Source organism: Mya arenaria, chromosome 12 (assembly GCF_026914265.1).
Source record: "Mya arenaria isolate MELC-2E11 chromosome 12, ASM2691426v1".
Lineage (NCBI taxonomy): Eukaryota > Metazoa > Mollusca > Bivalvia > Myida > Myidae > Mya > Mya arenaria.
The window spans coordinates 69,305,468-69,320,870 of NC_069133.1; the positions used below are offsets into that span (position 1 = coordinate 69,305,468).

Here is a 15,403-nt window from a genome sequence, read left to right on the forward strand (position 1 = left end):
GTCAAGTGTTGAGATAATTTCCACTTCTTTATATAATAATACAATTTTATTTACAGCCAAGGTACGGTTTCAGGATGGCCAAGGTATGAAATTGATCACTTATGCTATCTCCACAATATCGGGATTTTTGCTTCAATGCAAACGGACTAAAAATTGCTCAGGTTTCGGCTAGAGTGACCTCAAAGAGGGATTTTATTAGTGTAGTGAACATTTGTACCAAGATGGATTGAGAGGATCTGGAGAAGACCTGAACAATTGCTATACATTTATAACCTTTTACTCCTAAGTGATGTCTTTACCATGCAGTCTGCATGTACTCCATGTGGTGAACCTGTGCCTTCCTTTCATTAACAGGAAACTGGCTGAATCATCTTATTGTGAACATTTGTGCCACATTTCCAAATACTCAACTCTGATAAGTGTTTATCAAGTGTAAATGATACATGGTCAGAAACCTTGACTAAGAACACATGCGACTGAAACATGCATATTTGTGCAGTTATTTTAAAATTATTTACCGCTTAACTGAGAGTTACAGTAATGATAGATAATTTTACCTATTTTCCTTACATGGCCTCGACTTTAAAGTTATGTGGTCTAAAAATTCACTCTACACATTTGCCTGATGTACCCTAGTCCTTTATGTGTTGGAAATATTCAGGAGCAAAAATCTGACCTTTGACCCCTAAAATTGACCTTGAACGTATGTGAATGAAGACTACCTTCTAATGATTATAATTTCATGTTTGTCTTTGCTTGAGAGTCTACGTCTAAACTGTAAAAGCTAAAGTGATAGAACTAGTTAGTAGCCAAGAAGTGATAATAGTTATTTTACAATAATAATCTGTTTCCAACAGTTAGCCTTTTAAAATTCTAGAGGCCACATTTTCTACATCATTTTGAAACTTGTCAGAATCTTTATTAAATGTAAGTCAAAATTTATTGCAATATTGGTCAGGTCCAGCCACTGTCAAAGGTGAAAACCACTTTCTACTATATTAATAAAACCTTTTTTCTTAATATACAACGAAAAAACAAAAACCAGGTATGTTTTGTTGATATATTTTTGTTTTCTTTAAAGCATTTAAGAAACCAATTTTTTTTATACAACAGATGTCCGTAAAAGATGCGTTCACACTTCTTTTCTTTGACAATAGTTAGAATAAAAGACATTTTGTTTAAAATAAAAACTTTAAAATACCGGTAAGACCTTTGGACTGTTTTATCAACAAGCACATAGAGGAGACTTGGTTGTAATTAGATATATATTGAAACAAATAGACTGGATTATAACTCCAAGCTTATTTAGATTTATGAACTTAAATTGCATTTCTATTTCGGAAATTCACAATATATTCAATTTAAATTTGTTTTCTTATGAGAATTTGTCATATGCTCATTGATTATATGCCCCATTATTCTTTAAAAAAGCTTATTTCAAGATGCATCCATTCGACAGCATTGTTTGAACACTCCAGTCTATCTCATCACCATAACCAGCTTGACTCTATCTCCCACAATTTTAACTGTTTGAACACTCCATTCTATCTGTCCACGGTAACCAGCTTCACTCGATCCCCCATAATTTTCACAGCATGGTTCCTCTTGAGTTTCTTTTCAAACGTGGCCCAGAGTTTTTCCTCAGACTTTGCTGTACATCCCTGAGAAAGGTACTCGGCAAGAACCTGAAAGTTGTCAAATAAATTCCCATCGTTATTTCACATACAGGGACCGGTATAATTATGTTTATTTTTACATAAATTACAGTACTTAGTGAGACAGTCAGCCACAGAAATTGCCATTATTTTGGTTAAAAGTTAAACGATGAAGGCTTGGAAGTCAATTTAAAATGGACTGTTTTAATACATTTGGGAAATTGGCATGTTTTAGTTAAAAATTATTTCATTTGATATCGAAATAGTTATTCAGTGAGATAGAAATTCTTTTGTGTTACAGGAACTTGAACATCCATGTTTCAGAGAAATCTTCTAAATTTATGACTAGAAAGTTCATACAATATACTTTTAGTTTCAAATTCTTAACGAAGACCCTGGAGGGTGCTTGCAAGATTGAAGTAACTACGTGAAATAATAAATGACCTACTAGTCCTACAATTGCTACCACTTTTCAATATTGAGTACCTTTTTCCGCAGCTTCTTTATCTTTATTTCCGGGCCTTTGGACTCCAGTACTTCCTGCACAATCTCTGCCCAGTTGAACTTGGTCTTGAACTTCTTTTTGACTGGTTCACTTGATTCCTCCTCCTCCTCAGCACCTCCATCTTCAACAGCAACCAGTCTGCTGTCATCCTGCTCCGGGGAGGCCTCTGCATCATCTATGATTTGATATTAGACATTCAAAATAATTTTACCTCAGTATCAATGCTCCTGATATTTCCTTCTTCAAGATAAATACTTATGGTCTTCATTAGTTACAAGCATGTGTGTATGATCTTTAATGTATTAGAAAAACCCTAGTTCATTATCACAACATCTGATTTTGCAGTATTACAGTAATAAAACATCTGATTTTGCAGTATTACAGTAATAAAATAGTCTTCATGGTTCTCAACAAAAGCAAGAAAACCACTCTATTCAAAGTCATCAATAATCAAATTTGAACCAACGGGATATGAGTCATTCATCTAACATTTTAATTTAATAAGGATGAGGCTGTTTATGGTTCTTATAATGTAAGCTTGAGATCTGCAAGCATACTGCAAATGCTGGCCCGAATATCACAAACATACTTACAAATGTAAGTCAATTCTTAAACTTGACTCATTTCACCACAGAACCACTTCACATGGTTAAAAATTGTATATGTTCCACACTTTATAAAAGTGCATAGATTACAGTACTGGTACATTGGTAAAAATATTTAGTAAACATTTTATAGAAAAAAAACCAAATTCTAGAGCAAAAATTGTACTTGAGGCCAAGTTATTATTTTTGAGTTATTATGCAAGTACCATACATTTTGAGCTCAAGAAACAACTTCTTTAGAATATTGAGCAATGACGTTTATCAACATAATGCACCAGAGAATGCCCTTATAAGAAGAGTCAAACACTAGTAGTATGGAACAATTTCATGCTGTAATTTTGAGAAATGATTTAAGCTTGAGATTGAATGGAATTTTCGGGATATTTAAGCCTGGTCTTATTCTCATTATTTCCACCCAAGAGTGGTCAACAAGTTACATATTTAACTCATATTCAAACATTGACAATGAACACAAGCGATATACACATTATTTACATATGGTACAACTAGGTACAACTGTCAGTTAGAACATACGAAACAGTGTTGAAAGAGATAAGTATAAAATTAATGACAAAATTTTGATATAAATCATGAATACTACACTACTGACCAGTAAATATGATACAACAAGCAATATTTTTCAAAAGGCGATCAAAATAGTAGTAGTACACACATATAGTATAAGGAAATTTGGAGCACACTCTACAAGCATGTTACAAGTGGTGGGGCTGATTTCTCGAAACTTCTTAAGTCTGTTATAACACGATTAATCTAAGATCACTATTTTTGTTCCTCTATCTAAATTGTGACATATTTACTATTTTGGAAGTATTTGGTCTGATTATTGAAGTTATCTGTCTGATAATCAAGGAAAAATATTATTTTTATCAAAATCAGGTGAAAGTAAAAAATATTGATAAACAAAATAAGCTACTAAAGTCTGTTTAGCTTAAAAAGTTTCGAGAAATCAGGGCCTCGTCTTGCTGGCTTGTGTAAATATTAACCTCTGTAGCCATACAGATAAACATTTGAATTAACAATTACCATTGTCCACTGAATCAACTCGTTTCCTCTTCTTCTTTCTACTCTTTTTTTCTTCAGCAACCTCCTCTTGTTTATCTTTTTTCTCATTCTTGTGGGCCTTTTTTCTCCGCTCTTCTTTTTTCTCTCTTTTGCTAGTTTTCTTAGCCTCTGTTTCGGTAACCTGGCTCACAGCATGTTGGTCAGATGAGTCTTGTGTTAGATTGTTTGTTGTGTTTTCACTGTTGCCTTCTGAAGCTTTAATGTCAGCAGATCCATTGCCCTGTTGTGAACTACTTGGCTGAAATTAATTAAAATAACAGAACATCCAATATACACGTATATCAATATAAATCAATACTAATATGATACAAATACTTGAATGTAATTTGTTATATTAAGCGTTAAGTTTTAAAGTGGTAGTAATTTTTACAGTAAGATTTGTTCAAGAATTTAAAGAAACCCTATCAAATATATGTACAATTTAATTCAAAATTATTAAGCTATGGCTGTCCTAATGAAATTCTTTGTTTGCATTTTTTTTTTTTAGAAGAGCCATTCAACAACTATTCAGCCCTATTCACAATACAAACAAGAGAGAAGTTACAGCCCCGACACAACAACCTATACTCTATGTCCTTATATATGCAGCATTCCATTGTGAATAACACTTAGTATGACCTTAACCTTAGAGGTAGGGACACGGGTCTTGCAAGCGACACATTGTCTTGATATGTCGAACACATGTAGCAAGTAATATTAAAATATGTCCATAAAAGGGAAAGTTACAGCCCGGACACAACAACCTATACTCTATGTCCTTATATATGCAGCATTCCATTGTGAATAACACTAAGTATGACCTTGACCTTAGAGGTAGGGACACGGGTAGGGACATGGGTCTTGCAAGCGTCACATTGTCTTGATATGTCGAACACATGTAGCAAGTAATATTAAAATATGTCCATAAAAGGGAAAGTTACAGCCCGGACACGACAACCTATACTCTATATACTTATATGCAGCATTCCATTGTGAATAAACACTAAGTGTGACCTTGACCTTAGAGATAGGGACATGGGTCTTGCACACAACATGTCGTTTGTATGTCGAACACATGTGGCAAGTTATTTTAAAATCTGTCCATACAAGAGAAAGTTACAGCCCGGGCACGAGTTAGTGAGTCGGACACACAGACGGACGGACGGATGAACAGTGCGATTTTAATATGTCCACCTTCGGGCCCATAACAAGTATACTTTTATCACAAAAAATAGACTCAAAATTCACATTCCCCCCCAAGAAATTCAACCCTAAAGAAGTCCACTAGTACAATTATGTTTAAATGTACTCCTAATCTCTTAAAATTCTGTATACCTTAAAGAGCCTCTGCTATGTTTCCTTGTTTAAAATCTACTTTCAAATATTCACAATTTTACACATTTTATAGCTATTTTCACAATATCTTAGTGCTCTGACCTCATTCCAAAAGAGGTGGAAAAACATTGGTATGAATTCTGAAGTGAAGGGTACAAAGAGGTTACCGGTGCTGGTCTTTCCACATTTTCCATCAGCACCTTCCATGCCTCAGAACAAGTCTTAGGGTTACGACATCTCACACTGTTGCCGAGGAAGTTCTGAAAAAGTAAAGGTATGGTTATCATTTGAAATAAATCTTTACAGCAAACACAGCTAGGTATAAACTTTTTAATCCCTTGCTTACACAACCTTTAAAGAATCTATATTCATGCATCTTGTTCTTTCACAGAATCATTATTATCGACCATAACAACATATATGTGATACGCACAGTGATTTTAAAACATCTTTTTCTATTTAAATCATTCAACTATACTGGCCACTTATTTTGCAATGACAACGAACATTTTTTTATACTTCTTCAAGATTTTAAGTTCATGTAATTTTAAGTTAATATTAATGTAGAACAAGAGCTGTCACAGAGACAGCGCGCTCGACTATTCCGCCGCTTTTCAATGTAAGGATTGAAAAGTTTTTGCGAAACATGCATGGATCACTGTAAAATTAGATTAGAATGATGCCTGCAAAGATTTGTGTAAATTTCAAAAACATTTAACCTTTAATGAAATACGGACTTGATGGAAATAGCATGCAATACATATGTATACAATAATATTTTAAGTCCAATAATAAAGGGCCATTATTTGCAAAATACAGCTATCGAACTTGGTTATTCAAGTAGGTTGGGTGGTTGAGTACCATTGTATAAAGTCTCAAAGCAATACATCAAGTAGTTGCTGAGATATTAACCGATGTGTGCTTACATGCAAAACCTTAACCAGAATTTCTAATAAAGGCCCATTTTTTGCATTCTATTCAAATAATTGTTATCTAACTTCATTAATTTAGTAGGTTAGATAGTTGGGAATACATATCAAAGTTTCAATGCAATAAATGATGTATTTACTGAGATGATGACTTGAAGGTGCTTACATGCAAAACCTTAACCAAGGTGTGACCCCAACGACGACGCGTGAGTGAGTAGTATAGCTCTCCTTATCCTTTGAATAGTCAAGCTAAAAATGATATTAAATGACAGTTTAGACTTGCAAATGCTTTGTTTTTTTCGTAGTGTCATTGCTATGAATTACCTTTAAAAACAGAATTGCTAACCCCACACACAGACTTGACTTTGTGAATTAAAAGTGATACAAATACAGACTCACAATGAACTTGTTCTGTTTTCTTGGAATGTTGGGGAAATCTTTCAGCTTCACCAGCAGTTCTCTTAGTTGTGGATTTGCTTTGGCTTTGTCTATAGCCAGCTGAACTTGCTGAAATACATCCAAAGAACAAACTGAACAAATATACTTACTCACGGCATAGTATACATGTACAAAAAACGAAATGTGCAACTGATACATTTTGTAGCTTTTGAAGACCTAATTTTCAGATGCGACTACAATAATGAATAAAAGTCTTAAAAATCCCAACTTAAATGAACATGGATAAGCAATGTTGTATCATCATACCTGGAGCCACTGCTGTTGCTTGATTTCATTCTTGTTTGCATTAGGCTTTGCTACATAGTTCTTTCCTGAATACTTCTCTTCCTCAGACACACACTTTGTGTGCTGCTCATATTCATTACCACTGAAGAAAACAAATCATATTTTGCGTAAATACCAGTGCTTAAGTTTGCACCCCAAGTTTAGGATATAGGTTTATTGAATGACATAAACACCATGGTAAATCAAAATCAGTCTGTGAGAAAGTGTAAAACCCATTGTCTCTACATGAAGAAGGTAATTGAATGCATGTCTATTGAATACATGAATTACACAAATAATTTCAAATGCAAACATGATATCTCAGACATACCAGAAATCTTTGCCGCAGTCTAGACAGGAGAGGACATTGCAGCTCCGACATTTCGTGTAGTAGTGCTTCTCCACTTGATTCTTCTTCAAGGACTCGCCACAGGCATTACATGCAAACACCACCATTCCGCAACCTGTCAATGTTCTAATCTGAAATACTTTAGAATGCACAAGAAACTTGTCAGAAAGTATACACACATAACAACTGTGACATCTGTTCTATCGAAAGAAGCATGAACACAAGTTCTTAATGTTACTAATATTTTCACTGTCCAAATAACTGGTTTAAACAAGAGGCCCAAAAGGGCCCATGGCATGGCTTTTGTGGTCATATCAATCTAGAGCATGTATGTATGGGTAAAAGGCAACAGACATATAGTTTATGTTTTGTGTTTGGGTTACCTGAAAACGTAGCACGTTCAACATCTGAGCCCAGAAAGTATTGTAAGCAGATTAGTTGCATGAACTATTTTAATATGTGCCAAGTAAAAGTCATCTGACAAAAAAAAAAATGCTTTCAAAACTGTACTCATAGTAAAATTTTCTGTAGTTTTAAAAGTTAAAAAAAGTTGGTCAAAAGGTCAAAGTCAAGGGCATCCTAGGACAACATTGATCAATTTGAACAAAGATTTTCAAACCTTTCCAGATTTATGTTTACCAAACCTGTGAACCCTGGGTGTGGCCAGTAATGACACCAGGTGCATAACTTAAACATTCACAACCAATTTTGTTAAGATGAATGCGCAAACTACAGAACTTAAAGCTAAAAAATGGCCTTTGGGCTTTCAACAAGAACAAGGCAGAGTAATTCACAAAATCAACTGCAAAAGCAAAAAGCAAATTGTCTCTCAAAATCCTAGACTTGCAAATTGTCTCCCTTAACTCTAGACTTGAATTTACATGTACATGTAAACTTGGCTAAAAATAGAATTCGCTCATGCAGACCTGGCTAAAAATAGACAGCATTTCTTTAAAACTTTCATGGCCCATAATCTAGGCATTCATGGGCGGATCTGGCTGGTTTTCGAAAGGAACCGAGCTCTTATGGATATCTAGATACTGTACAAGTTTCATCAAGATACAATCAAAACTGAACTCTGTATCGTGTTCACAACCAATTGTTTACACATTAGCATTTTTTTATACTATCAAGGGCCATGATCTAGGCATGCATAATCTAGGCATTCATGGGCACATCTGGCTGGTTTTCGAAAGAAACCGAGCTCTAATGGATATCTATATACTGTACAAGTTTCATCGAGATACAATCAAAACTGAACACTGTATCGTGTTCACAACCAATTGTTTACACAATAGCATTTTTTTATACTATCAAGGGCCATAATCTAGGCATGCATGGGCGGATCTGGCTGGTTTTCGAAAGGAACCAAGCTCTAATGGATATCTAGATACTGTACAAGTTTCATCAAGATAAAATCAAAACTGAACACTGTATCGTGTTCACAAGCAATTGTTTACAGACGCACGGACGCACATACTACGTACACATTACCATCGCATAAGCTCTTCTGGCCTTTGGCCAGTAGAGCTAAAAAGGGGATTTGCTTTAAAGGTGTTTAAATAACACCCTTTTTAGGATTTTTTTCACATATATGAAACAAAGAAGCTGACTATAAGTTAACCCTTTATTCTAGATTTCGGCGACAAATGTGTCAGATGACAATAAGAATCTTAAATTCATTTTCATATAAATAATATAAAATTTCATAAAACGTGAAAAGTTAACATTAACAAGATTGCCAAAAGCTTTTTAACTTTCCCTAAACTTGTTCCAGAAATGTTTATGAGATCTTATAAATAGGTTCTACATCACAGAAAACAAGTGATGGTAAAAAAAAGAGATGATGTCAATGAAGTGGGGTTTTTTCTCACTGTTGTGTGATTTGGACCAGGGCAGTTTGAATGGTTTGAAAGTGTTACTAAATTGTGAAAAGGTCAGATTTTTAAAACAAGGGACATAGCTAGTAGAAATGGGGCTTATTACATTGCACACTGTTTTCTATGCTGAATTACATCTCTGGAATTAAGTCCATTTATCAGCAAAACAAAGGAGATAGATTATAGAAAAAATACAGATTTATGAATTTTGCTTCACCATGTGTGAATAAGTAGTCTTTTTGAGTTCTCATTATAAAGGGACTCGCTCATGATTTGTAGTGCACTTTTTTATGATAAAATTAAGTATGGCAAATCATTAGGATTGTAAAAACTAAGATTCTAACGGCTAGAAACCTTCAACAAATGTTGATATAGTCTCAAATATTGTCTTTGAAGTACACAATTTTGAATAGCGTTATTTTCAACAAAATGCTTCAAGGTTAAGTTATCCCTCAGATTACATAAGAGTTCTTGAGGGCAAACGGTTTTGTTGTCAGTTTTCTATCTTTTTCTCGAATGTACCAGCCTGAGTTCGCTCCCCACTAAAACTATTTGTTTTTTATACTTAAATGTATTTTTTCTGCAATATCAAAGATGATATTTAAATATTAGTGTCTTTTTTAGTAGGAATGCTTCAGTCGCTAGGTGGCGCTATGAAAACTGTTTTTAGCAAATGGAAAAACGTGACCCGACACGACAACCTATACCCTATGTCCTTGTATGCAGCACTCCATTGTGAATAAACACTAAGTGTGACCTTGACCTTTGAGGTAGGGACACGGGTCTTGCACGCGACACGTCATCTTGGTATGTGGAACACATGTGGCAAGTTATTTTAAAATCTGTCCATACAAGGGAAAGTTACAGCCCGGACACGACAACCTATACTCTATGTCCTTATATGCAGCACTCCATTGTGAATAAACACTTAGTGTGACCTTGACCTTTGAGGGAGGGACACGGGTCTTGCACGGGACACGGGTCTGCACGTGACACGTTGTCTTGGTATGTGGTACACATGTGGCAAGTTATTTTAAAATCTGTCCATACAAGAGAAAGTTACAGCCCGGACACGACAACCTATACTCTATGTCCTTATATGCAGCACTCCATCGTGAATAAACACTAAGTGTGACCTTGACCTTTGAGGTAGGGACACGAGTCTTGCACGCCACACGTGGTCTTGGTATGGGGAACACATGAGGCAAGTTATTTTAAAATCTGTCCATACAAGGGAAAGTTACAGAGCCGGACAGACGGACGGTGCGATTTTAATATGCCCACCTTCGGGGGCATAATAAATTACTATTATTGGTCATCCACTTCAATGTGCAATGGTTACCCCAAAACCATTGAAGTCAAAATTGGGCATTGGGCTATGAAATATATATTCCTATAGTATGGTTGGCTATCATTATAAATAATACTTGGTATAAGTTTAGTATTGAACAAGTTCGCCTATGTAAAATAAAGTCTAGCCTCATTTGATATGGCATTTTATTAGTTAACATCCTACACGGCTCATTATGATTTATTATTATATTTTTATGTGTTTAAATGTGTATGTGGACAGAAATGTTAACGACTAATCTAATGATGCATTCAGTTTACTAAGATTTAAACATATAAAATACAAAATTAATGTCTGTCGTCATTAAAAAGACAACAAAAACTGAACATTTCAGATTAACAGATAAAATATTTATTTTAAATGCACAACATGATGTAGAAGTACAGGGGTCGACACTAACCATTTTTCCAAGGGATCCCGAAGGGACACCAACATTTGAAATCAGGTGTCCCTTCCTGAAATTAGGAGTCCCTTCCACTTTTTACATTTTGTTTCACTGTTGAGCCTGTTTTAATATTAAATTCAACATACAAATACAGTGTCTTTTACTTTTCAATTTGTTATTCAAGTATACACCATATTATTCATGTTTTCAGCAGCATGTAATGACAAGTTTAGAAGCACTATATTGTCAGACATGTGAACCTCTGGCAATGGGAGAGAGGTATATTTGGGTCTCTATGTTGGTAGATTGGGTTCAAAAGCGGTAGAATGTCTAAGTCCCTTTTGTTTTCAGTCAAAAACAAAGATGGATACAATGTAAACAAAAACTTGATATTGTTTATTTTTTTACTATTTTTAGATTTTCGGAAAATACGCATTTATATTAGTAGAGCTGCTGATAAATCAATCAGACTGGCCAACAGCTGTAGTGCATACTGGAAGAGCAGACGACCAAAAATTGTGTATGTTAATTTTCGCGCCATAAAATCATAAAATTTTATAAATTGACTGTAGATAATGAATAAAACTTATTATGATTTGATCATAGCATTAAAATAAATGTCTTTAAAATTAACAAAGAATACTGATAAGTTGAATGCAAATTAACAAAGAATGCTGAATGTATTATGCCGGTCTTTTGTGCCGTAAATGTTACTGTAAATACTCGAAGGTCGTACCATAAAGGTATCACCAGTGTTGGCATCTTGTTGGGGTGGTTCTGACACATAAGCAAAACAATTCCACATAAGTATTTTACCGATAATAAATCTCTGTCACCTCTGACCTTGTTGAAAATGTAAACAACAAAACGGAAGCGTTAACCTGCATGCACCATGTGAAATGACCAGTTTATTTATAGATTCATGACGTAACTATAATCAAACAGTCAGCTATACTTTCGCTTTGGTGTGTCTGATAATAATAATTATAGTATCATTTTGACATGCACTGTCAAGAAATTTAAGGGGACCCGAATTTAGGTAATAAATTAATGAAATGCTACTTATTTATTTATATTTAGCCTTTATTGGTCAGAAATTTAAGTGTCCCGACGGAATACCGGACTTCGAAGTTTAGGTGTCCCTCCCGAAAAATTGGTGTCCTCGGGATCCCGGAACCCCGTTAGTGTCGAACACTGAAGTAGTTAAATACAGATACATTGTATTCATATTAGTGATATTTTCCATATTATGACAAATTTCACCAGTTGAAACTCCAGATTGGGTATAAGTCAATAATTAAAAATTGCTGCATTTTTGTTAGTCCATATAAACAGCCGCTTCAGAGTCTGATAATTTTTGTGTTGGCGACTCTTCGCGTCCATATACCACTTGTTGTTTTCCTAGCCAAGATCCCAGCGCTAAGTATATTTAGCGCAAAGATAACGCGCACCTGTTCCGGTTAAACTCCACTAATAAAATGCGCATTTGAAATCAGGTAGTCATCTTCAGTTAAGGGCATCAATATTTGATAAAAATGTGAACACATATAAATAAGGTTTTTTAAAAGCTTTAATAAAACAAATACATTTATATATATATACTGATCAGGAAAACAGTCGAAAAAAAATCAACCTTATGAATAATGTATCAAGAATATCGATGTCCCAACAGGGGAGGTCAGGCCAAAAAAAAAATAGGTTCGTTTCCGGTCTCCTTCCCAAAAAAAAGAGGGTAGGTAGGTAGGCATTTTTTTTTTTTTTTTTTTGGGGGGGGGGGGGGGGGGAAGTGATCTAGAATAGAAGGCGGCTGACTTTTATTCAAAAACAACCATATTAACTGCGTATGAGACAATTTTAAAAGGTACTAAAGCATAAAATGTAAATACAAGTCCATTCATTTATTAAGAACTGTATAATGTGTATTAATTATAATGTATAGATATACATTTTCTAGAATATAAATGCATGTATTGTTGAACATGTTTGTCTGTATGACAGATGTCGAAAAAGAGTGCCTCAGATTTGTCAATTTTTCATATTTACCAATTTCACATTTGTGCTATAATGCTATTCTTATATTTGATAGAATATTAAAATTCCAAACATTGTCAGAAGCTGTTTTTGTCACTTCAATGATCTCCGAAGTACACCTGACCCGTGTTCACAAAGCGTTTCCATTCTCAACTGAATTAAGAGTATGAAACTTAATTTCTTATTTAAATCTCAAAAATATGTTTTGTACTAAATTTAAGACACTAACTATTTGAAAGTGATAATTAGGTACTGGTTATCTGACTTATTTGGAGTTTAAACCTGAGGTTTGGTAACACTAATATCAAAATTTCATACTCAAACTCAATTGAGATCCATAAATGTTTTGTGAACACATGCCAGTTCTAATTACACATCCACAAGCTGGCTACTTCACTTTATGCTGAGAAAAATCAACATTTTTCTCAAAAAATGTTCATGGAATGGTATGACCTGCTGTGATATGACAGAATATAGTAATACTATATCACTTCAAGTTCTCACAGAAGACTACAAAGTGAAAATGGTGTTTTTATATTTATAATTCAAAACATGAAATTCATAACAAATCAATGGAATTTAATATATTTAACAACATTTTGCAAATTTAAGTAAAAAAGAGACCAGAGACATATATTAAATAAAAGTCCTTCTACAAGTGTTTTCAGGCCGAATAATTTCCTACCGAAGCTCATTCCAACGAAGTACCAGAACAAACTTATTTTCACAAGCTTTGCAGAATTAACATTAATAGCAGAATATGACAGTGACAAAAAGACAAATACAAGTTTAGTTGATAAGACACAGTAATTCATTGCAGGTGATATCTTAAAAACATGGCCATTATTTTGAAATTTGAACGAAAAATATATGGTTTGCCAAAATACAAACACTATACCTTCAACATCAAAGTTTGTTGCACCAGACATTTCCGTAGAGCATTTTATCGTCACGCTCGATTTACCAATGTTCGTATCATGGTAGATATGCCAAACATCTTCAATATTTTTATTGTTTGGCAGGCTTACTAAAATATTTTTATCGGTTTTATTGTGGGAGCAACGTTTCAATTTCAGTCCCAACACTGACGAACTCGACATGGGTGCCGCCATTTTAATAGACTGCTTATCAAATTACCGAATTCGAAATGAGACCAAAGATAAGAAAATTAAAGGAAAGAAAGTACCGAAAAGTACTAAATATGCGCGCAGTTAACTTTTACACCAATAAAAAGTATAGGGTCGGCGCGGAAATAAGAGGGTCGGTCGGGCGACCGGAAACAGACCTATTTTTTTTTTTGGCCTCACTGCGTAGGATAAATATACTAATAGTGGCTAACCCAATATGGCAGTCAAAAGTTGACAGAAGCTGATCAGCGTCAGTTTATCATGGACAACTTAAATTATAAATAAAAGGTATTAACCAGTATATCATTTATGTGTCACTTTTATGTTTCCTTTAAACAATTCAGTGTTGTTGTAATATAATAGCCTAATATTTTATTTTACACTGGTATAAATAAATCGACTTGTGGCGTTATAGGGTAACAATAAATATCCAAATGTTAAAAAACATTCCCTAAACGCGCATTATTGTGGCTACATTTTTGTTTACTCTGAATAGCGAAACTTCAAACATGTGTAACATTGTTATTTCAAAGCTTATAGTGAAACAGTTTCCAGTTGTGTGCCCAGAAGATATAAGATATAAAACCAGACAAATATTAAAAAATGCTTCAAAAATCATGAAGAATTTCTATTTTCAGATAAATTGCAATGAAAAAAAGATTGAGTCCAAAAACATGAGCAAGTCCGTATAAGGTAGGGAAAAAATACTGTATCCAAACCTAATGGTTGTCAAATGCCGCTGTTCAATTCAATTACATCAAAACAGATTACTGATTTTAATATATAAAACAAAACATTGATCAAAATTGGACTCTGTCGCGAAAACACATGATATTAGAGGTTTGAGAACATTTTCAAGCGAAATTTCGGGATGACTTTAGTACTTTAACTGGCAATTAGGTTGTTTTTTTTTAGATTTAATTTTTACTTTTTTGATGTACAATACGTGTCCGATTTAAAAATTACAAACCTTATGCTTATGGATAATGCTCTTTATCACTAAACGCTTGTAGACACTAAAAAGCTTGCAAAAAGGTTACACAACACTATTTGAAGTGCGCATCACGAGAAATCATGATTCCATGGCCGTTTAGCACGGGACCCAATTTTGTAACTAAACGTTGTGTGGCCTTGAAGAGGGCTCGTCGTGCTTTTTACTCCACCGGTCCTACCTCTCAAGGTAACATTTTGTTCAGTATTTTATGTGATTGAGAGGGCCGTAACCGATGCTGGTAAAACTCGTGACCAAATCCCCCCAGGTTTGCAGGTTTGATTTCAAATATTGTGTTTTAAAATGTACTTTGCATTGATATTCTCAAGGTAATTTGTTTTCATCTGATAGTAGGATTCCCAGTTTTCCGACACAATAACAATTATATATAAATTATTATATTATTAAAGTTATTAACACGAAAAGAAAAGGAGACTTAAATGCATTATAAAAAAATGCCGGATACTTCAGACCA

At 34.3% G+C, this 15,403-nt stretch overlaps 1 protein-coding gene across 1 annotated transcript; it reads right to left on the minus strand.

Moving 5' to 3' along the window:
• Positions 1–1,046: 1,046 nt before the first annotated feature.
• Positions 1,047–14,960, minus strand: LOC128211257 (cell growth-regulating nucleolar protein-like). The gene is made up of 8 exons (XM_052915834.1): positions 14,908–14,960; positions 7,146–7,302; positions 6,797–6,917; positions 6,491–6,598; positions 5,330–5,422; positions 3,810–4,086; positions 2,142–2,335; positions 1,047–1,685 (listed from the first exon to the last, which is right to left on the minus strand). The coding sequence occupies exons 2-8, from the start codon at positions 7,268–7,270 to the stop codon at positions 1,545–1,547; spliced, it is 1,059 nt and encodes a 352-aa protein (XP_052771794.1). The 5' UTR covers positions 7,271–7,302; positions 14,908–14,960; the 3' UTR covers positions 1,047–1,544.
• Positions 14,961–15,403: the final 443 nt, after the last annotated feature.